General features: G+C 47.3%; 2 protein-coding genes across 3 annotated transcripts in view; one reads left to right on the plus strand and one right to left on the minus strand.

Moving 5' to 3' along the window:
* LOC8042564 overlaps positions 1–5,031 on the minus strand; it is a 142,759-nt gene extending 137,728 nt beyond the window's left edge. Inside the window, exon 1 of one of the 2 annotated variants that reach the window (XM_042290750.1) lies at positions 4,705–5,031. The gene's annotated coding sequence lies outside the window, so the exon portion shown is untranslated. The remainder of the gene's footprint in view (positions 1–4,704) is intronic. The other variant, XM_042290751.1, reaches the window with a different exon arrangement.
* A 2,085-nt stretch (positions 5,032–7,116) lies between these two features.
* LOC8042565 (sideroflexin-1) lies at positions 7,117–8,720 on the plus strand. Its single transcript, XM_002415598.5, has one exon. It carries the CDS (start codon positions 7,448–7,450, stop codon positions 8,402–8,404), a length of 957 nt encoding a protein of 318 aa, XP_002415643.3. The 5' UTR covers positions 7,117–7,447; the 3' UTR covers positions 8,405–8,720.
* The last annotated feature ends 13,917 nt before the right edge of the window (positions 8,721–22,637 follow it).

The raw sequence follows: 22,637 nt of genomic DNA on the forward strand, positions 1-22,637 counted from the left end.
TGAATACTCTCCTGAGCTTGTCCGCATTCGTCTCCGTTCTACCGGCTAGAACCATTTGGCTAAGTTTAAGTAGTATCTCTCTGTCTGTCAAATATACTTTTATTCAGCAGTTCACTCTAATAGTTAGTCAACTAAGTTCATATTTCAACCCGAAGAACATACTAATATCGCTTTAGTGGGACCATAGTACGTAATATAATACATAACCGCATATTCATCAAAATGACTTCTCGATTGCTACTAAAACCTGAATTGAAATACCAGTATCAGCTGCTTAGTGAAGTGCCAGCGAGTTGACATGCTCCTTGGCTCAAGAAGCGCTTGCTTAATTTTCGTAATTTTCCTGCAGCCTGTGTTCTTGACCGAGCACACGACTGCAGCTGTTTCTTGAAACGCGGACAGGCACAAAAGCTCAATTTCGCGGACAGGTAAGTCGCATGATCGAGGCATGCGAGTTAGCTAAACATTACTCTCGGTGGAACAATTTTGTAGTCATCGCCGCTTTCCTTAGATGATCAAAACTAATTAGAGTCTATTACCGTTTCTCCGGAGCCCATAGTTTCGGTTTTGATCGGTCTCCGCGGCGAAAGTTTGACATGAAAAGAACAAAAAACACCCGCAAAACAAAACTATGCTCGGCAAGTTTATGCGCACCGGCTAAACTTAAATGTCTCAGTTCAAATACCCATAAAATTGGGCATTCAACAAAAGAATAATTGTTAAATTGAATGCGCCACCCATTCAGGCGGCCCGGCCGAGCCGACGCGACCTGGACTCAGCCGCCATGTTTGTTTGGTGGTGGCGCCCCCTATAGGTCGCTGGAGTCGCGAATATGCCTCGTCGGGGTAGGGTTCCAAGGTCACGGGCGTATCACTCATGAAACTGATATCCATGGGACTTGTAACCAATGAAACTGGTTAATTATGAGACTGGTTACCCGTGGTATCGTGCAGCAGCATATTTGTTACTCCTCGCATGAGTAACGCACTCATGAGCAAGCGTAGTTACGCATGAATCAAGCGGCACTAAAGTACACTTTTGTGCCGCATGTCTGCGGGTAGGTGCTGCTATTTCTTATGTCTTTGGCAAACTATAAACGTTACATTCTCGCGGTGTTTCGCTTTGCTGGGCTAGTCTGCAAATTAGGCGCTCTTCGCACGTGACGCTCACTTCGCCTAACGGCTGCTCTGGCGGATCGGGCCAGTGGGAGCACTGGTTCCTCAGATTCCGACATCGAACGCTTTTCGGAATTAAATTTGGAGGATGAGAGCTCGTCATCTCACGGAGCTCTGCAAAGTAGCTCAGGATAGGAATCTAAAGGAATGTCGCGGGAGCGGATGCGCCAAAATGAAACCGAATTGAAGAAAAGTGACAAATCTATACAGTTTGCAAGCACTGTATGGGCTTCCGCTAGTTAATTGACGAAAAAACCTGCGCTTTGATTTTCTCTTTATACTATTCCTTTGGAAACAGAACTCGACCATTGTAAAACATACTTTGAGAAAAAAAGCTCGACCGTCAAAGGGTTAATACGCATTTTGAGGCACTCTAGTCCCAACTAGAGTGCCTTCATGTGCGCTTCTCCCTAGTCCCAACAACTCGACCCCGACAATAGTAATTGTGCCGAGTTGGGCCATCGAAAGCCCGAGTGCACGAGAAAGAGGAAAGAAGCACGACTCACCCTCCGACACGTTTTTTTTTTTTTTTTTTTCTATTTTTTTCTTTTCTCTTAGACGTTTTATTTGGCGATTGGGGGAGGTACATGGATTATTAGCCTTGACAATGCTTTTCGTTAGAGACTGTCCTAAATAAGGCCGGTTAATTTAATCTCACGAGGCAGGTCTCAAAAGAAGAAGCGTGGGATAGCTCGCTCTTGTCGCCCTTTGCACCGTGTTTATTCATACAGTGATGCTTGAAGGGAAGCTACGGAGCTTCTTGAAAAAAAATGAGAAGTGGATTCTACTGTATTTTTACCCCGTGAACCCGAATACCAAAACCATTTGCTGCGTAAGTGTTGTTGAACGCGAGAAAACGCGAAAGACAGTCGCGGTACGTGACGTCATCGACGGATCTTTTGGCTGCCCAAGGCTAGGGAGGCGGGGCTTCAGCCCCATTTCGAAATAGCTCGTATGGCTCTCCGGCGCCTCGCATTAAAACATAATTGTGATATCTGTTATTCTAAAGGCCGAATGAAAGCAATTCAAGCGTTTTTTCTCAAATGTAGAAGTGGGTTATAACTTCTCAAGTGTCGACCGCTGTCCTTGTGCGGTGCACGCGCCCTGTTTCTGGAGATCAGATTGGGTCATTTTCTCATACCATGCTCATCTCTCGCTTTCTATCTCCAGTGTATTTTTTCCGGCCGGTGGCTGAATCTCCTCCGTTTTGTCCCACGTTAGTTCACCTATTCTTTTGTTTTATTGAGATTGCGAATTTTTGGCACACCGTACTTTCACTAGACTATTTAAAAAAAAAAACCATCGAGCAACATTGAAAGTCGTCATTTGTGAGTCCTCGCGTCCAAAAGATGCTCAGAGTATGTGCCAAAACAATGGCCGCGACTCCGATCATTAGCGCAGCAGCTCCTAGATGACGCGCACTTTTGAAAAGGTTCCATTCATTTGTGCAGGTGAAGTTGACACTCAAGCACGAGCATGTTGTCCCAAACGATGCATGCACGAGCGCGCGTGCTTGACAGGGACGCTGAAAGCCCCGCAGCTCGCTCTTGAAGCTTCTGCCAGAGTACGGTGAGAAACCGAGGGGATGAGGCGATGGGAGCGTGCGAGGACGCCAGAGCACAAAGCTCCTGATAGAATGGAATCTCGTTCTTCGTCGTTATCCGTGCGCAATTGCGTAGACATTTTGTAAATGTGCGTGGTAACACTGAAGTTTATACTGGAAGGTGAATAGCAAGTTTATGCGTGATCTCGGATTGGCTCGATTAGTGGGTAGGCGCAAAAGCTGGCTGCCTCTAGCAGACCCAAGAAGACAGCGAGTGCCGACCATGGTTCAGCGCACTCCAGTACCCCCCCCCCCCCCCCCCCCAAAAAAAAAAAAAAAGTATCGTCCCAATACGCTAAAAACGAGTATTCAAACGGCACTCTCGGCTGTCACTGGATCGCGTATCGACCGCTTCCTGATGAGACTAAAAGAAGAACGTACCGCCGCCACCACGACAACGACGAACAGAGATCACCCAACATCGGACAAAACAAAACGGGCACCCGGCCACTATTGCGCAAACTTACAAAAAAAAAAAAAAATGAAGAAAGGTTTGCGAGGCTGATCTGGGGCCCCGAGGGCCATCGCCGGGCCCGTTTTGAGGTCGGCCCGTACGCCGAGACGGTACTCGGCCAGCCAGCACACCCGCCGCGCTAGGGGAGGGAGAGGGAGACGCACTAGTCGGGAGAGAAGGCGCGCAAAAATTCGAGTCGCCCAACGAGCAAGCACAAACTACATCGACCGACTTCCAGAGACGAAGTCGGTCCCGCAGGCGGGCTGGGGAGGGCGCAACGAGTAAAAATTAATAAATAAATAAAAAGAAAAACAGGTCCTAAGCGCACGTTGCTGCGGGTCGTGTACGGCGGTGGAGTACCACCCCGTCACCGCCTTCTTCGGAGGCGCCGACGACGGCAGCGAGAAAGACACCTGCCTGCTTCGTCACCACCGCGCTGGCTGGACCATCGACGCTAGAGCTCGAGAAACCATTGCCCCTTATTTTGCGATAATCGCGCAGGACAAGACACAACCGCCGTCGGTGTGAACGCATCTTCGGGTCATTGTAGTTTTAGCGTAATCATACCGCGGCAGTCAAGAAAAAGCACGTCAAATGTGAATATTCATAGTCTTGGTGTGCATATTTATATAGTTGTCCAGCTTGCTAACTCATGCTTTCATGCAAAAAAACGAACATTAGTTTTTTGCGTATTTACTTATTCTCAATCTCGGCAGGGGGTGTTCACACCATAGGCTTGCGTGCTTTGCTTAGAACATTTTAGGGGGTGTTCACATACACCTGAGAGGGGGATTATACACCACTGCTGCTAATGATATCGCTTTTCAGTGGCCGCCAGAGCGGCGGGGCTGGTGACGAAAAAAGAAAATGAGCGAAATGCCAATCTGATCGACGCTTATCCAAGACGAGAATGAAACCGAGATAGGCAACATCCGTGTCTGCCGCTACACAAATAGTGTCCGTGCATCATGCGCTTTTGTTGCGGATAATAGATAAGCTACCCAAGACGAAGGCGATCGTCTCGGCGAATAGCCTCGCTCCTTGCCTGCGGTTTTTATCAGCCCTTCGTTCGCGTGCTTGGAATATCGGTCAAATGTCAAAACACCGCCCACGCCCACTTATCCCCTCAAAACACCAAGAAAAAACCAAGAGCACGGACTTGCTCCGCAGATAAACCGCCACCGCTCTGCGAAATTCGAACGTGTGAGTCATCTAGCGTTACATAAAATTAAAACAAAAAAAAAACACCTAAAGGAGCTTGAAAACATGGGTCCGCGAAGCGACGCAAAGTCAAATTGTCAATCAAAAAAGGTGCAACGGGGCGACGAATTTCGGACGCGATCCGAGACACGACGCTGCAACGAACAATCCGCACTGAATTCAAAAAGCCGCCGCGCCAGTACAAACCCGCGCGTTGAGAAGCCCACCGAGCCGGTTGCCCAGCGGCGGGATCAAAACAAACACCGACTCACCTGCATCGGTAGGAGAAGGGACGTTTGGCCGAGCGTGTGTGTATCCGCGGAAAGGCGACGACGTATTCCGGGCGCGTAGTACGGCGGGTTCTTGTCTGCGGCACAAGTCTACGTCCGTTGCCTGGGCGGCGTGCAGGTTGGGCGAGCGCGCATCCAGGTGTGTGCGCGCTGCTACGCTGGGGAATGTGGCTGATCGCACCTTGCCGACACAGGACTGAAGCGCTTCCTGCCCGCTCCTTTTCCGAATCCCCAAGGGCGCGCGAGCGAGTCGCTCTTCTCGCGCTGATGGGAGAGGAGAGCGAACCGGCGAGCGGCCAGCGGGCGATTGAGCGATCGCTGCGCCAAAACGCTGTGCCGCGGTAGTCGGCGGAAGCGCGTGGATCGAGAAACGTGGGGTGGTAACTTGAAGCACTTGCAACGCGAGGCAGTGATACACCGTAGTGGGGAGTTTTGAGCGGATAATGGGGATATCGCCCATAGCAAAATGGTATCCCTCGATGAAATCGGTGTCGGAACTATAGGGCTGTATCTCTCATGTGTGGTCAGCGCCTCTGGCGAGCAAAATGGAATATTTCTTGGGCGTGTTTCGGTTTCGCGTTATTGCGCGAGCGAGATTTCCTCCCCTTTTCCCCCTCTTCTCGTATTGCTTACATTTAATTTTTGATATCACTGGAAAAGAGGGGAGGGGGTGGCTTTCGCTTCCCTTTTTGCTTTCTCACTTTCTCTGTTCTGAGGCCAATGCTTACAGATACGGTTACCACCAATTGAGAGCAATTTCGTCGCCGTTGAAGACGGCACGACACGTTGCTTGTAGTTCATGTCGTGTAAATATGTAAATATCCCGCTGGTACGGCAAATAAAATACGATACATGTAAAAGCGTGTTGCCAGAAATAGATCAAAGGCATTTCGAATGTTTTCATTTCGAATGCTGGCAAATGATCTCTGTGGATAAAAAGAATCAATATTCTCTTTCTTTATCTCTCTATCTTTTACTGCGTTTAGTTTCACCATATTGGAATGTCAGTATCGCCAGGGCAACATCTAAAAAAAAAAAAAAAAAGAAAACACGCTTATACTTTGTACGTTTATTTTCTCACGGTTGAAATTTCTGGAAAGGGCAATTTCGATTTTTGTGATCAACACTGAGGAGATAACTTTGATTTGTGACGGATTCATACATGATAAACATGAATGCGGCTAGCAATAGACCCCTTTCAAAAGTCACGTGCCGATTATTAGAAGGTCGGAACCACTGCACAATGGCGGCACAACTCACATCGTGGAACGTGCAAGTCATTCCATAAGATAGCGAACGTCGGAGCACGGCCAACGCTAGGAGCCGACGAGTCAATCAAACAGCTTGGAAAGTACAACGCCACTGCGCTCATCGTCTTTTTCTGTGGGTACTTTTTTTTTCCCCCCTTTTAATCCAACCCAACGCATAAAGTGTGCCGTGACGTTGCGGTTTTAATTCGCCATTGAGCAGAGATTCCACATCTGCCAAAAGAGTTCAGTCTTCAAAAGGGGTCTACGGGGGTCTATTTCGAGGTGTGCGCTTAATTCAAGTGGTGTATTGTCGGCAATAAATGTCGACATTTTCTAACGAAGGCAGTGTCAGCGTTAGTTTAACGCTACAACAAAAAATCATATGGTCTTTCTAATGTAGTAATGTAATGGAACGCGCCACACTTATATTAATATACAAATCTCGGCCCGTAAAGTTGGGTAGAAATTGAGTATACAAGCATTTCAACCGTTCTTGTGCTTGTCTTGTAATGACATGTGCGTCAAACCACCTTAGAACGTCTAAAAACTGTGCTTCCGTTGAAGGCATTTGGGAGTGTGGACCTTTTTTTTTTTTTTTTGCAGTGTTTTATTTGGCGGTGAAAATTTGATATTGAGACCTTGGCAATATCTGGGGAAAATCTCTTCTTAAATTGTTATTTTCTCGCAAAATTTCGTTCACGACGGTTCAAAGGCGTATATTGAAAGGCTTGTCTTTTTTATACATAAAACATTTCTTCTTCTTCTTTTTTTTTATAATGCAGAGACAATTTACTTTTTAATTATAGTTACCTTAAAAATAATCCCTACACAGGACTTCTCTCATTCTGGGTCGTTTAAATCAAAATTGCCCATTATTGTTAAAAAAAGAAAAGAAAGAAACTGAGTTAGAAAAATTAGTGTTATTTACAAACCAAATTTTATGTCGCCCTACTCTTTCTGCTTTTACAAACTCTTACATTCACTTCTTGAAAAATATGAAGATGCTTGCATGTCGGGGAGTCAGAGATGCTGCCATGTGACAGAAACAGAGGCAAATCCGTGCGCAAACAGCACGGATTCGAAACCGAAACTGACGTGCCTGCCGTTGCTTTCATTTGTTGAATTCAGATGGCGCCACAAACCTAAAGTGTATCTGTTTCTTTACCTTCCAACCCCGAGTTCAGCAACTTCCACGATAGATAATGAATAGGTTAGAAATATAAAATAGCCTTGATATTTTTTTTAACATAACAGGGACGTTTCTTATTATGTTTTTTTTGCCGCACATGATAACCCGTCAGACGGCGTGCCTGCTGCTCCATGCGACATTTATCGATTGCCCGTGTCGACCGCTGAGGAGCCTGCGATAGCAAAAAAAGGCTATCAGTAGGGGGAACACGGTAGATTCGCCGTCCGAGGCACCGCTCCGAATCACGCCCGCTTCAAAGTCATTCCACGCCTCAGGTAAAGGCACGATGCAAACGCGGGTGAACATCGATGAACCACGTTGGGACCAGAGCACCTACTGGGGCCGGGCGCGGCACTTCTTCACCGTCACCAACCCGGCGAACCTCCTGTGCACGAACCACGAGCTGAACGATGCACGCGACATCGTCGTCCGCTACCGCAAAGGTGAGACCATCCCGGGTCTCACCGAAGACAGACTGTGGCGCGCCAAGCACGTCTACGACTCGGCCTTCCATCCGGACACGGGCGAGAAGGTGACGCTCATCGGCCGCATGTCCGCCCAGGTGCCCATGAACATGTCCATCACCGGCTGCATGCTCACCTTCTACAAGACCACGCCGCAGGTCGTCTTCTGGCAGTGGATCAACCAGTCGTTCAACGCGGTTGTCAACTACTCGAACCGCAGCGGTGATACTCCGATACCCGTTTCCACGCTGGGCCTTTCCTACGTGCTTGCCACCGGAGGTGCCTTGGCCACCGCCCTGGGGCTCAACAGTCTGGTGAAGTCGGCACCTCCTCTGGTAGGGCGCTTCGTGCCTTTCTGCGCCGTCGCGGCTGCCAACTGCGTCAACATCCCGATGATGAGGCAGCGGGAACTTATGCACGGCATCCCCGTCGTTGACGAGAACGGCAACAAAATCGGCGAGTCCAAGACGGCCGCCCGGTGGGCCATCAGCATGGTCCTGCTGTCTCGGATTGGCATGGCCGCACCTGGTATGGTCTTCCCGCCGCTCGTCATGAACCAGCTTGAGAAGAGGGGTGTGCTCAAGAGGTACCCCTGGGTTGGGGCCCCCTTGCAAGTGGGTCTCTGCGGTCTTCTGCTCGCGTTCGCCACCCCCATGTGCTGCGCCGTCTTTCCGCAGAAAAGCCACATCTTGGTGAGCAGCCTCGAACCGGAGATTCAGGAGGTGGTTCGCAAGATGCCCAACCCTCCGACGAAGCTTTACTACAACAAGGGGCTTTAATTATCAATCTAGGCACATACCGTCCGTGGGAACACTACACATTTTTATGGACACCAATGTACGATGTTGCACCCCGAAGCGATATTGCTGTATCGCGGGTGCGCGGACCTGAAATGATTGAAGCTATTTTATATCAGGTTGCCGCCGAGAGGATAGATGTTACTACCTGCGCCGCCGCTGCCACACTCTTGTTCCTGGGGAAGGCACTTTGTACAAGCGGTTTCCTTCCCCCCTGTCTGATGTCCCTTGTGTGACCTCTCCTCCGTGGTTGCAGTGTGCAGCTTGTATAATAAAATAGAAAGTTGTAATAATTTCACTTTCTAGCTAATGTTTTTGTCCATGAAGCACCAGAACAGATGTGCTGTAGTGTTCTTATGCTATAAAAAAAAAAAAAAAAGAGAAAACATAACGGGGAAGAGAGAACGTTGCACTGGTACACAGCTTGATCTGGTACCAGTGGTGTGAGGCACCACACCCCGAAAACGAGAGCAAACTTTTGTTTATCTTTGTACAGCAGACATACACCTTCCCTGTATTTCATTATTGAGCTGGAGCCCACTGTAACCTTCCGGCAAAGCTTCCTGCTCGTCATGATCCAAATGAACCGAGTGAGTGAAAGCGATGTTTATTATCTTTTTTTTTTTCTTTTTTTGCAAATTCGACTGTTGCTTGTGCACTTCATGTGCACATGTCACTGTCGATAGGGAAGGGGATTGGGTGAAAAAGAAAGGATAGAAGGAGAGGATTAGGTTTGGGGGGGGGGGGGGGGGGGGGGGGGGGGAGTGAGATGCAGGGGATGTCCTGGCCGTCGCCGGCATGTCGAGTCATAGGACGACCCAAGCCTCAGAACGCAAAGCCTGTCGAAGTTTGATGTGGAGCCGTCTTAGGGCGAATAACTAAATATCTTAAAGCTGCGGTGGCTGGTAACTGTGCTTCAGGGCTAATATCGGCGCGAACGTTCTGTTGAAGGAATGCCGTTTCTTGTCTTGGCAGAACATGCTGTGTCTGAAATGCAGGTTTCGTAATCATGAGCTGGAACGGTAGATTGGGTAGTCGTGCCTTGTTCTGGTGTGTTGAACTGCAGGTGGTCTCCTAAAGAATTTCTAGGAGTGTCGTGTCCTTCATGTAAGTTGTTAGTTTTTTTTAGTGCCATGTCTGTCACAACTCGCGTTGCCCGCGGATGCAGAAGGTCCTCCAGGCTAGCGCTGGAGAGTCCGAGGTGGGAATAGGCGTTATGGAGGGCAGTACGCTCGTCATTGTAGTCGGTGCAGTGTAGGAGGAGGTGCTCGGCGTCAGCAGTTTCCTGGCAGGCTTGGCAATTGGGGTTGAGATCAGGCCTGAAGCGGCCTATCCACGCTGGTGTGAAAGCGCTTCCGGTCCGCAGACGGTGGAGCACCGCGGCAGTGTGACGATCCAACCCTCGTGGGAGACGGCCTGAGAACGTGCCGTCCGCCACTCTCGGGTCAAATGAACCGTGGTTTCCTCCCCCTCACTCGCGTTCTTTGAAGCGTTTGCTTTACTAAAGTGGAAAGGGCTTTGTAGGAAGAGCCTGTCCCAACTTTCTTTACCTGCAACAGACTACAAACCAAATTGGTGTACATAATAATTTGTATGTTACATATAATCGTTAGCAAATATTCGTGCCTAATGGTTCCACTGGACAAACATCGAACGAACACTGTTCACTGACATTCCAAATATACCTTGTTGGCAGATGTTCTTTGACTGGAGCATTACCAACCAACGGCATGTGAACACTGACAAGTGGAACTTCTGAAGGTTGCTGAGGTCATGCGAGGATCTAATTCCTGCCACGTGCATTGATATATGATCCGCTCGTTCGAGACGCTGGGCCAGCGCGGAGCGTCGGAGGTAGGGTAGATGATAAAAATCAATACGATATAAATCGTGATTTAAACCAGACCAGTTTTTTATGATGACTTAAGCTTGTTCACAAAGAACTGCTACCGAAAATATATTTTTTTATTGCTTTATTTACCGTTTGTCTATCATTTGATTCTTTCTGAGTGCATTGCTTTGCATTTTAATCAAAGAAGAAATATTTATGTCAGGCTGATTTCCCTACACAGCCTCTAGGAGGGAGGGGGGGGGGGGGTACACCTTCTCACCCTTGCTTATCTGAAGGCACCCCCTTAATTCGTAACGACACCTCTATTCTCAATGCCCCCCCCCCCCCCCCCCCCCCCACCCCTTCCCCTAATTTCAATTCCGGGTGAAACCCCTGGTCTGAACAGGAGCAAAAAGAAGTGTTCTTTTGAGCCAATCAGAGCGTTGAGCTTGATTTGACCTTCCACTTCTTTCATCAGTTATGTAACATACAATTGCAACTAGATCAGAACTCGAAACAAAAGCTAGGAAAGTAACAGTCCTGTTGCAATCAAGTAAAAAAAAAAAACAAAAAAAAAACAAGGTTGTTGTTGTTTTGGCGGTGATTACATTCATAAAGTGTTGTTAATTAAACTGTGATTTAAATTTACACTAATTCTTCCGCATTTTTATTAGTGAGCAGGCGCATTGATAAATCAATCTGCTATGTTTAAATAAACATCTACCGGTAAAAAATTACTATTCTTTAGATACTAGTATTTAAATAAAAATAATCTGATTAAAATAAAATAAATCTGTTTTTTTTTTTTTTTTTTTTTTGTCAAAAATGCGTGGCATTTGTTCCACCCTGGTCGGAGGACTTTGACCCGTGCGAGTTTTTATACGCAGCTTCGTCGGAGCAATTTCCAGTACATACCAATGACCGTCCAGCTTCCAACCACTCGTCGCTACCTGCGGAGGAAGGTGGGCGAATGGTGATCCTGGCGTGAATATATCGGTGTTGGGAAATACTTAAGTACTATTTCAAGTAGGTTTCAAAAGCTTATACTCGATTAAATGTACATTATCTGAGCGCGTACTTGTCCTAAATGTTAAACCGATATTCAATTTTTTTAAAGGTCGTAGATGTGTTTGATTGGATTCTGCGAAGCCAGAAACGCCATTTATACGGTGGCATCTCAAACAAAACGCTGTATTGCAGAAATGTCGCGATCGAGCTGATCCCGCCATTGAGATGTAACACGTTCCTCCTCGCCTTCAGGCTTTCTCTTTCGCGTCAAGCGCGTGAGCCTTCGAGGACCACACGTCCCGACGCTCGCAATTCGATTTTTTTTTTTTTTTTTTTTTGCGGTTTTCGCTTTTAAATGTATCTCGTCATGTATGGCATGCCTCTAGATTTGTTAACAATATCGCGCGAACGCCGACCGGCAGGTAGATCAGCGCCTTATCGCGGCGTGAAAGAGGTCGGCGAGATTTCGCGCGTGTGGCAGAAGGCAGACTCCTAGCCCCTGCTCGCGAACTTTGCTGTTTCACGCCGCGACAGGGCGCTGATCTACCGGCCGGACGCTGTTCCCGCGATATTGTTAAAAAAAAAAAATCTGAAGGCTGTACATATATTATGGTTGCTACTACGAGATCATCGCATTCCGAATTTTCGGTTCAGTATCCTTGTAAAGTTTATTTTTCTTTTTTTTCTGGCACTTTCCGAGGAAAGTAAGACTCCCGACTTCAAAGTATGCATTCTCCAATTTCGGTATTGCTAAATTTGTATCACAAAATAATGCTTTCATTGTCAACTCTAAGGAACTACTGGGGTGGATAATCTACTCTCACCAGAAGTGCGAGCGGACGAAAAATCGCTCCGGACGGCTTTTATAACTTGGTGAGCGCAAGCGTACACTCCTGCACGAGAGGATTGCATGCTATCTCCATCATAAGAGATTGTGTTAAAAATAACTTGTACTTTACTTTGTAAGCGCATTATATTTATGGTGCTTTACTTCAAATACATTGCGCCCGGTGTATATACTTACTACTTTACTTGAAGTACATAACCTCTCATTTAATTTATATTTTACTTCAAGTACTCTTTAGGTGTACTTTGCCCATTACTGGAACATGTGATAGCAAGCTTCCTATATTTCGCTGAAAAAAATTTTAAATAGAAACTGAAGCGGTTCCGTATTTGAGGAAAAACACACAAATCGTCTTCATTTGGCCTCCAAATTCACGAATATCGATTTTTTTAAATATATATTTAGTGCGCGGAGTTTTTACAAAATCATTTTCAAAGTAGCGCTGAAACCCTTTCTCCCCGGAGCGTGACGTCATATAAGGAGTTTTCGGAATCTCCGCTCTCGCGCATCTACAGCGCCCATCAAAAGCTATACACGCGCACTTTTGATATATATATTTTTTTTTAAATGCCAGAAAAACACGACGACTGGTGTCAGTGCTGAGGAGTATACCAGGCCAGCTTCCATTTTGACGTTTCCACGTCAAAATAAAAGCTTATGTAGCGCCGCATACAACCTTCTTCGGTGTCCAAACCCACGCCCATACCGCGTCACTCGGATCGCCAACTGACCTGGACTGCATACAGTGTCTCTTGTACAGGGCACCGGTAGCCTTGCCAGTAGCCAGACCTTAGCTTTTGCCCGCTTTCCCCAGTCATTGAAGGAAACATTAGCCTCGTTCGGCACTCGCGGCAGCTGTCCTCTCCTCCCCCCTGCCAATCAACAAGCCCCACTTGGCTTCGTAACTCGCGCACATCCGCGCGGACGGGACCGACAAAGAAATGCGGGTCTCCTTGCAAACGGGGCCGGTGGGCGGCAGCCCGAAGTGGCCGTTCGACAGTTGGCGGTCGGGGGAGATTCTGACCTATTTCGGTTTCCACTCGGATCAGGCGCCTGTGTCGCCGCCGGCATCTTCGCGCATACTCCAAAGGAAGTCGTCCCGCTGGCCTCGTCTTTGGGGCATTATTGACAGTGTCGGTACAATTAGAGCGCCGAGAGCGTAAAGAAAGGGCGTCGGCAATTGACTTTCCACGTGCGCCACGTAGCTCAAATAAACTACTTTACTTTGCCATAAAAAAAAAAATAATAATTTTTCTGTGGATGAGATTTAGGCTGCACGTGAAAGGCCCACATGTGACCTTAATGAATCTTCAGTCCGTTAAAGGAGCGATGCAACAATGTTTGTACTTTGCGCAAATACCGCTTAAAACGGATCCCTAACGTTATTGACCTATGAAACACGCGTTCGTTCTTCACCCCACGCAATAGAAGTCCCAGAAAAAAATTTAAGAAAAACGAGCAGCGTTCACCCCCTCAACTCGTAGCCAGAACAAGCGGCCACGCGATCTGGAGCCGATTATATGCCGCCAGTGTTGATCATAGCCACGCGCTGGGGTTGGCAAAGCGCAGGACACGCGCTGAGTTCCAGAAAATGTTATGGCTCGGCTGTTGTCGTCGTTGCAGCGATTGGACACGGGTCACTACCCGAATGCTTCTCGAGCTAGCAATTGTCACGAGCCCAAGTCGAGTGCCCACGCAGGGCTCGGGTCCAATCTATGAACCGCATTCAAATATCGTTACTTGGGTGTACTGCGATCCCCGAGTTACGTCATCAAATTTTGCAAAGGAGAGATTGAATGAAAATGATCGCTTTTGTCCTTGAAATTACACCGCAACAAAGGAGTTTCTTGGCCAATGGCGTTGCGTGTGAGTATCCTTGAGTCCCAGGTGTGCCAGTAAGCTCGTGCAGAGAGAAAAACATCCCAATTGAATATCGTTGCACAGCTCCTTTAAGGCGTGCCAGGTGCCCTTTATTAGCGTGGAACGTAAAGAGCCTTATTTTACTTTTTGACTCAGCATCAACGATCGCATGGCCGTTCTGGTCACTTCCAATATAAGCGCGCAAGCTCGCTCAGTAAGCATGCAAGCTCGTGTAACCTAATTTACATGCCCGTGCGTGCCACATGCACTCGCGCGCTCTAAATTAAGTGTCTGCTATGTGGTTCTGCTTGCAGTTAGTTCACTATAGTACACGAAGCGTTAGCCCAGTCTGCGATGAAAACAATCCAACGGCGACGGAAAGACCCTTGCACTTCAAAACGCGCAAAGGGCACCGACATGAATGGCATCTGCCAAGAGCCGATTGCGACGTCTAGACCAGACGGTCTAGACGTCGCAACTTACGCTGTGGACGCCGCGGTATAACGATCACGTAGCTTGCATAAGGAACTATTTTTGTAGCGCTGACGCTTTTGCGTGTAAAAAGCGTGTGAAATCAAATCAACTTTGGCGTGTGGATATTTTTAGGCGGTGCATAAATGTTGTCTGCCAAAGACCGTTCTAATAATCACGTTTTGCGCGCTGTCCCCTTTGTCTACTGGACTGCGGAAGATAGACTTCCAAGCATGCGCACTATAGCTCTCTTTCTTCTGAGTATGAGATGGCACCTATGCGTCCATGGCCCACCAGTGACGCGGCATTCTTTTGCCGAGGGGCAAGCACTGGAATGGTGCTTGCGACTGCTATCCAGAGTTCTTCGATGGGCATCAGACAGTGGTGATTGTACAACCATCTCGAGAGCTGTACAGTGACTGGCAGCTGGAGAAATGCAGGACGTGGCGAGCCTCGGTCATCTTTCATCATAATACCACGCCCTGCTGTTGACGATGAGATGTTTCGATGGCTGCCTCTTATGGTGCCTATCTCTGACGACACGACCAGGATTAGCAAATGGCAACGACAGTTTCGATGGTATGGGTAAAGAGCACGGTGGAAGCTCGTATAGCCACATCGCACCCTCAAACCAACACCGTCAAAGTTTACAGTCTGACATTCCTCCAATAATGAACGTAGAACTCATCCCACTTCTGACGTCATAGTGAACGTTTGGCCAATAGACCTTTTCCAAATACCGACGGCACCAGGCGGTGGCTGTACGAACTAAAAATCGAGGAAGTGACCTACCTGCGCTACCAATCGATAATGGGAGCTACGCTACCAGTTGCTTCGCTCTCTGAGCTGCGTCGCGTGTACAACGCGACTTTAAAGAGGAAAATCCGTAGCGTCCACCCAAACGTCGTGTTTTTTTTTTCCGTCCACTTTCTTTTTTTGTGTAACCCAATTATATATATGCTGCAATTACGTGTTCTACTCGTCGATCTACAGCCTCATTCCGAATTTTCTCGATTTTTCGTGGTGACTTCCACCGCTTGGCATCGGGCGCTCGCGCGTGCGCAGAACGCTTCTCGGAAAAGGTCCATTGTGGAAGGCCGACCGCAGCGACGCTTTTGGTCGCGCTCGTCTCCAATACCCATGGCCAACTTTCTGGGACATTCCGTGAAATAAAAAAGAAGTTTTTAAGGAAATTGAAAAATTCAAGGTTATTTGCGTTCTATGATACACAGGCAATTAAAGTCTTCGGGATCATTACGATATTTTGTCAAGAAGAGCAGAAATTTATCATTTTGTAAATGCAACCTGTAAAATTCGATTAAAAAAAAAAGTTTTGTAGAGTTCTGGAATAAAAATTATACGCGTTCAAAAGTTTAAGCACTGATTATTTATATTTTGCGGGAGCGATGTGCCACAGACGAGAACCAACTGTATACGTATCTGACTTTTCGACGGCAAGAAATTTGGACAGCGCATCTGCGGTTGTTCTCCCAAACCTGTCACTTCGCGGATACGCACCACGACGTAAAGTCAGTCTAATTCAGGTAAGAAGGAAAGGCATGCATACGCATGTTTTCTTTGTCCGATATGGACCTGTAGCTCTCAATTTTCGAGCAGCGCCCCTCGCGAGCAAAGTCGAATATTGTTAGGTCATGTGTTGGTTGTGCTGTAGGCGCTATATGAAAGAATTATGAACCAAACAGCTGAAAGGAACGGATTCTTGACGTTTGCTAATGCAACAAACTGTAAATGTATTCTTGATATTTTAATTTTTTTTATTGGGTGTTTTGAGCAGACGTTGAAAAACGCTAGCATTTGAACGTGATTGGTCCGTAATGGAACGCGACAACGCCGCCTTTGTGGTCGCGTCTTGCAGAAGTCGATGACAATTAACATTACATGGTCGCGTCTCGTGCATCCGCTCCAATCCCCCTGACAGTACGCGAAACGTCGGCGAGACGCTCTTGGAGCCGAGAGCGTTTCACGGACGCAGCCACTGTCATTGCGATAAGGGTACAAGCCTCGGCAATCTGTCCTCCCGTCATAACATGGCCTGGAAAATTAAAAACTGATAAGATAGGGCACGGGGCTCCTGTTCACGAGTGCATGCATCTGTGCTGGGCAGCGCGTGAGGTTTTCGCTTTTCATTGGCCGTAAAAGTAGTTGTGTTTTTTGCGGGTTTGTTTGTATACAGCGGGAAGTTATAGTCAGTCCCATCGGGCGCCTGCATTGTCCCCGCCGGAGACGAGAAATTGACCGGTCTTGCCACAGCGCTCGCCTGGGCTCTTTAACGAGCATCACGCAGCAGGGATACACGACCGCACGCCGCTATACAATGCTCATCCAGGTCGATAAAGACAGAGGTTGGCATACATTCTGAATGTAATAAAGTACTAGATGAGAGCGCACGGTGACGTCAGAACACCGAGCTCTGATTGGACGGATAGTGGATAGAGGCTAGCTGTCTGTGCTGCCTTCCTCCAATCAGGGCGAGCTCTGATCGGAGGCTTCTACGATACTCACTCTTACTTTCACTTATGGTTGCTTCTGGCGTACAAGTGTTTGCATAACACGTTACGATTAGACGAGCACCTTATGTTGATTTGTTTATGCGACTTATCTCACAGATATCCGAAAGAAAAAAAAAAGAAAAAAAAGAATTGGAGACCTATCTTAACTCACACACTTCAATGCCGCCTCCAACACCCCCCCCCCCCCCCCCCCCCCCCATAAACAAGCAGCTGCCCCAATTCTCGGTAAATAACTAAATATAAACAAGACGGCCTTATCAAAAAGCCGCGACACTTGCGCCTTCTACCACGGTGCAGCTCAATGCTCGGAGATGCGCGCGGCACGATGTAAGTTGAAGACTATGGCCTAGAAAGGCGTCCTTGTTGGCTCAACTCTTCTTTTTAAGCTCTTATTATTAGTATTAGTATTTTTTTTTTTTCAGATTGATATGTAACGGAGAAACATAGACCTTATCGGAGGTCACTTGAGGCCGAAGATAAGACCGCAGGGCGCATGCGAAAAAAAAATCACCGCGCGGTTGCCGAAGCTTGGCAGACACAAGAGCGCTCGGTTGACCCATGGTTGACCGACAAATACACAATTGCTGCTGCCGGCGGAGCCACGATAAGCGGCGGTCGAGGTCGACTGCATTAAACTCGAAGCAAGCTTTCTCTTCCTCGTCGCCTCCACAGGAAGCCAGACGAGCAGTGGCCAGAGCTCTTCCTTCCCCTTATCGAGCTGACCGTGAACATTAGAACTGCCGCGCTCCCTCCTCCCGCCATAGCCTGGAGATTTCAAAACTTGTCAGTATGCGAGGAAAAATGAGAAAGCATTTCTTATGCAGCAATGAAATGAGCGCCGAAGAGCACCCATATTGAGTGTTGACTTTCATCTTCTCAACGTATCTGTTTATTCTGCATCTTATCTTGACACACGTCACGGCAAATACATTACACTCGCCCTCGTGCATACACCAGCTTACACAACCAACAAAATGTAAAACTGCAAAATAAGGCGAGAATACAGTTCGTTACGAAGCACTGATTTTAATCTGCTGCAAGTCGTCGTTGATTACCAGTCGAAATAAGCAGCGCTACGCGTTTACAACCGATATATAAAAGTAAAATAAAAAAAAATGTGGCAATGAAGTTAAAAATACGAAGTAATAGCGATTTAGCCGTGTCAAAAACATACCGTAAGCTCGTTCTGCGTAGCGTCCAGCAAGACACATTACGGTCAAAGTTCAGAAACGCAGTTCGAACCACAGAAAGAAAGAGCAGTGCAAATCAATCACCCCATAACTTTATCGCTTTGTGAGCGGCTATAGACCGTTCCATTAGGGTCATAGCAGAGAGGGTAAAAATAGAAAAAAAATGCCCTCCCCCTCTCGCCCGCATGTCGTCTGCTCCGCCGATTGGGCAGTACCTAGCATCCGGCTGGCGTACAAACTCTGTTTAAAATCGCGTCATTTTGGGGATTTCAAGCACAGATGCGCAGATTTTGGTATGCCAGTTATCGTGTATTACTATGCTAGATAAAAAAAAGACTAACAGAGTCATATTGCGCTGTTATCTGCGTGCAAATAAAAACAAAAAATAGGGAAAACTGTGTCAGACTGGCCGGTCTCTCCGGCGAAAAGTGAATCCGGTGGCTGTACCTTTTTTACTATACAAAGTTCGTACTGGTGTAGGCCTTTAGCGACCATGAGTGGATGTCTGAAATAATAAATAAAAACGTGCTCTCCTGCCGCAATATACGCAGTAGTTGAGGGTAGTACTGCCGGCTGACTCAACTGCTATTTAAGTAACGGAAAAAGATATGTCAGTTGATCATTTACCGAAGTAGAACAACAGAGAGCTCTAGGCTGATTCGGAGTAGCCATAACTATTCTAAGAACGCGAACCACTTCACAACGGCAGCCACGAGCGAGAGTTCGATGTTCCGTACAGGCCGCCGATACAGCCCAAAGATGGAGAATGGCAACCTTCCGTTTTGTCGTCTGCTAGCGGAGTCCGGCAAATCGTGCCGCGCTCTGCCGCGATCCGCTTCCGGCCGTCGGAGGGAAATTTCCCTCCGTCAAATCTCCCCCTCGCTTCCTCCACGGCGGCCTTGCTCTGCTCATCACGTGGGTCCGGAGAGCCACTCACACGCTCTGTTGGCTGTCGGTCAATTGCTCAAGGCCTCCGCTCACAATACGGAACCGCATCGGACGCCATCACGACGAAAGTGAATCTCGACAAAGAAAGCAGATCCGAGGCTGGCGAAACGCACCCTTCGACGCAGGAATGTCCCAAATCCACCCAAAGCCGGACCTCCTTGGCCTTCGAGCCGAGGCGACGGCGGTACGCGAGGGCGTTGGCGAGGTGAGACAGACGCAGGTGGCGTGTGACGTCAATCTGAAGAGGAGAGCAGTCGTGATCGTAAAAATTTTCACGACTCCTGCAAACATTTTCACGACTCCGACAGACCGTGAAAATAGAAGCGTCCGCTTCAATTTTCACGATTTGTCGGAATCGCGGGTTTTGTAGTGTCCTGTTTGGACACCCCGAACCCGCTGAATTTCCCGGATGTATGGAGAGGGCGCTGCTGTCGAACGAAATGGTGCCGCCCAGAGACCGCTAAATGGAATGGTCTTGTTTGAGCGCATGTAATCAATGTTTTTAAACAGAAAGCTACGGTATCAGTCAGGCAGGTAGCCAGGATTTTGTTTCCGTGGGCCCATCACAAAATGTTGTATGAGGGGGAGGGAAGAGAGGAGGCCACAGCAAAGTAGAAGATTTCGGGGGCGGGGGGGGGGGGGGGGGGGGGGCGGCCCATGGGCCACCCCCCTGGCTACGTGCCTGGTATCAATGCCGCAGCCTCAGAGTCTAGAGCTATAATTTTAGTATCTTGTGTCGTTTTGATGAGTGCTTGAGATGCGGCGACTCAACAACTCACGAAACCTGTCGGTCTTGGTGTCTCGTCAGTGCAAGCGTTCCCATGCTGAAACGCTTTTACAAACTATTAAAAAGTTACATCTAATAGTTACAGAAATTACTGTGAGCATGTTTCGAGAAAAAAATGTCTTATCATCCTGTACTATCATTTTGTTACACTGTTTCATATGATGTAAGTAAATTTACCATAGCTTAAGTTCTTTGCCTGGGGCATAATAGTGCTGTAAAAGTTTGGGTCTGCCGAGCAAGTTGGTAATTGACATTCATATTAAAAATAGCGCAAAAAAGACGGGACAAAAAGACGAAGACGCACACAGCTTCTTCGTCTTCATCTCACTGCTTCCTCTTCTTCGAAGAGGAAGCTGTGAGGAAGCACACAGGACAAGCTAGCGCTTGTCCGGTGTGCTTCTTCGTGTTTTTGTGCCGTCTTTTTGCTCTATATTTAATATTAATATAATAGTCCCTCGTAACATGAAATAGTATCTCGTATTGCAGAATTTGTGGTACACTTTTTTTCCCCAGATTGGACAGAGTTTCCATAAAAAAAAAAGACCTTGATTTTCGATACGTGGTTTAGAATTCTATACGTTTATTCATATTCAATAAAGGATCCCGAAGCAATTAGTCCCAATTTTTCTTCTTTGGTCCTATGAAGAACTCGGTTTAGACAGTAACGAATTTTTGCTTGTCTACCACCGAGATCACTCTCTTCTATATTGAACCGCACGGCAAAAAGGTAAAACAAATAATAAGCAAATACCGGTGAGTTTCCGGCATTCGTTTCCGCTCTCTTTGGAACACCACGGACCACATGCTTTATACTCTCACAGCTGCGTTTGTGCACTCCGCCTAAGTGTAACAGCCGCCGTTCTGCACCTGCTAGCCAGGAATAGCCAGGAAAGGGGCTTATGGGGCCACAGCTCCTCTCCCCCCCCCCGCCCCCCCCCGAAATCCCGCCGACCCTACATGCATTTCGACCCCCCCCCCCCCCCCAACGCACCCCAAGTCATGAACATTCCAGCCACCTCAACCTCCCCCCCCCCCTTTTTTTTTTTTTTTCTAAAAAAATATATATATACATATGCCGGGTGTTTTTGCGAAGACTTTCAAAAATCCTAAAAATTAGGGCGATTGTAAAAAGAAGAAACTCTTTTCGGGAACAAACTACCAGCCACGGCGGACGTCAGGAATTGCCAAAAACCTACTAATTGGCCAGATAATTAATTAAAACTTGTTAATTAACTTTTTAATTAGAGGAAATAGACATATGGTTCCAATTAGAAAGTTGCTGAGCGTTATCGAAAACCACTAAATCAGTCATTTTCAGAAAGACTTTGAGTGCGTGAGACGAGCAGTAGCGCACTAAAGTTACCACTCGTGGAGCAGGTACAAGGCTAGCGGTTGCGGTAAGGCACCCGCACGATTTTTCCGCCTCTTATCTAGCCCCAGCCTTGTACCTGCTCCACGAGTGGTAATTTTAGTGCGCTACTACTCTTCTCAAGCGCTTAAAGTCTTTCTGAAAATGACTGATTTAGTGGTTTTTGATAACGCTCAGCAACTTTCTAATTGGAACCATATGTATATTTTCCCTAATTAAAAAGTTAATTAACAAGTTTTAATTAATTATCTGGCTAATTAGTAGGTTTTTGGCAATTCCTGACGTCCGCCGTGGCTGGTAGTTTGTTCCCGAAGAGAGTTTCTTCTTTTTTCAATCGCCCTAATTTTTAGGATTTTTGAAAGTCTTCGAAAAAACACCCGGTATATTTGGCTACGACACTTATAAGAACCCAGAAAATTGAGCGAGATCGATATGCTAAATTCTGCGCCATTCGATACAACCTAGAAGAAAAGTCAATGAATAACCACTAGAATGAATCCGCTAAATATACGACTTGCTAAACCTTAATTTAGTACCTAGTGCTGTTGACCATTTCCTCCGTTTGCTGTTGACCATTTGTCAAGTTGTACACCATATATTTGTTCCTTGGGTCTCACTCCCCCATCACAATCATGCAACATTTTTAGTGCTTTCGATGTTGTGCTTAATTGCTCATTTGAAGTGTTACAACGAGGGGAATATGTATATTGTAACTTGTATGCCTAAACTCTTTTATTAATTACTTAGGCAAAAGGAGGGGGGGGGGATGAAGGAGGAGGGAGGAGGAGAAGGAGGGGAGATGCCAGCTACCCGTTGTGCAGGCAAATGATATCACCATTCATAAATCACAGAGATACACGTATGAAAACGTGGTGTACTCGTTACCATGTGGCCATCTACATGGGTAGGGGTCTCTGCTGTACCTATCGATCTCTGTGGCACATCAGACGAAGTTGGTAAAGTGTGTTCCGCCAAGGTCGACAAGGGCTTGCTCATGGTAGCTCTTTCTCTGTATATCTCGCCTATTGCACCCACCAAATATTTCGTGCAGGACAAAGAAGAACTTCCTACCAGTCATGCAGGAAAACATTCCATTGACCCCGGGGGTCGTGCACTAACTCTTCTGCTGAGCCATCTCGGAAGAGCACGCTCAAGACTAATGCTGAGGAAATCAAAAACGCCGAGCAGTCTTCGACAGAGCCGACAGCAAGTAGGATGACATCGAGAGTATCACGTGCTTCGCATAAGTGCTGACTCTAATGCTGTCTCATTCTCCCGCCTCGCTCCTGCTGTCCTGTTTCCTGGCACCGGCAGAACTTAGACAAAGTGGAGCTTCCAGATGTGAGAAAACTATATTTCCTTTCTCCGGACAA

This window comes from Ixodes scapularis, unplaced genomic scaffold, assembly GCF_016920785.2.
Source record: "Ixodes scapularis isolate PalLabHiFi unplaced genomic scaffold, ASM1692078v2 PGA_scaffold1__304_contigs__length_218370807, whole genome shotgun sequence".
NCBI lineage: Eukaryota > Metazoa > Arthropoda > Arachnida > Ixodida > Ixodidae > Ixodes > Ixodes scapularis.

Coding starts and splice junctions, on each gene's coding strand:
- LOC8042565 (XM_002415598.5), top strand. CDS start 7,448: ATGCAAACGCGGGTGAACATCGATGAACCACGTTGGGACCAGAGCACC.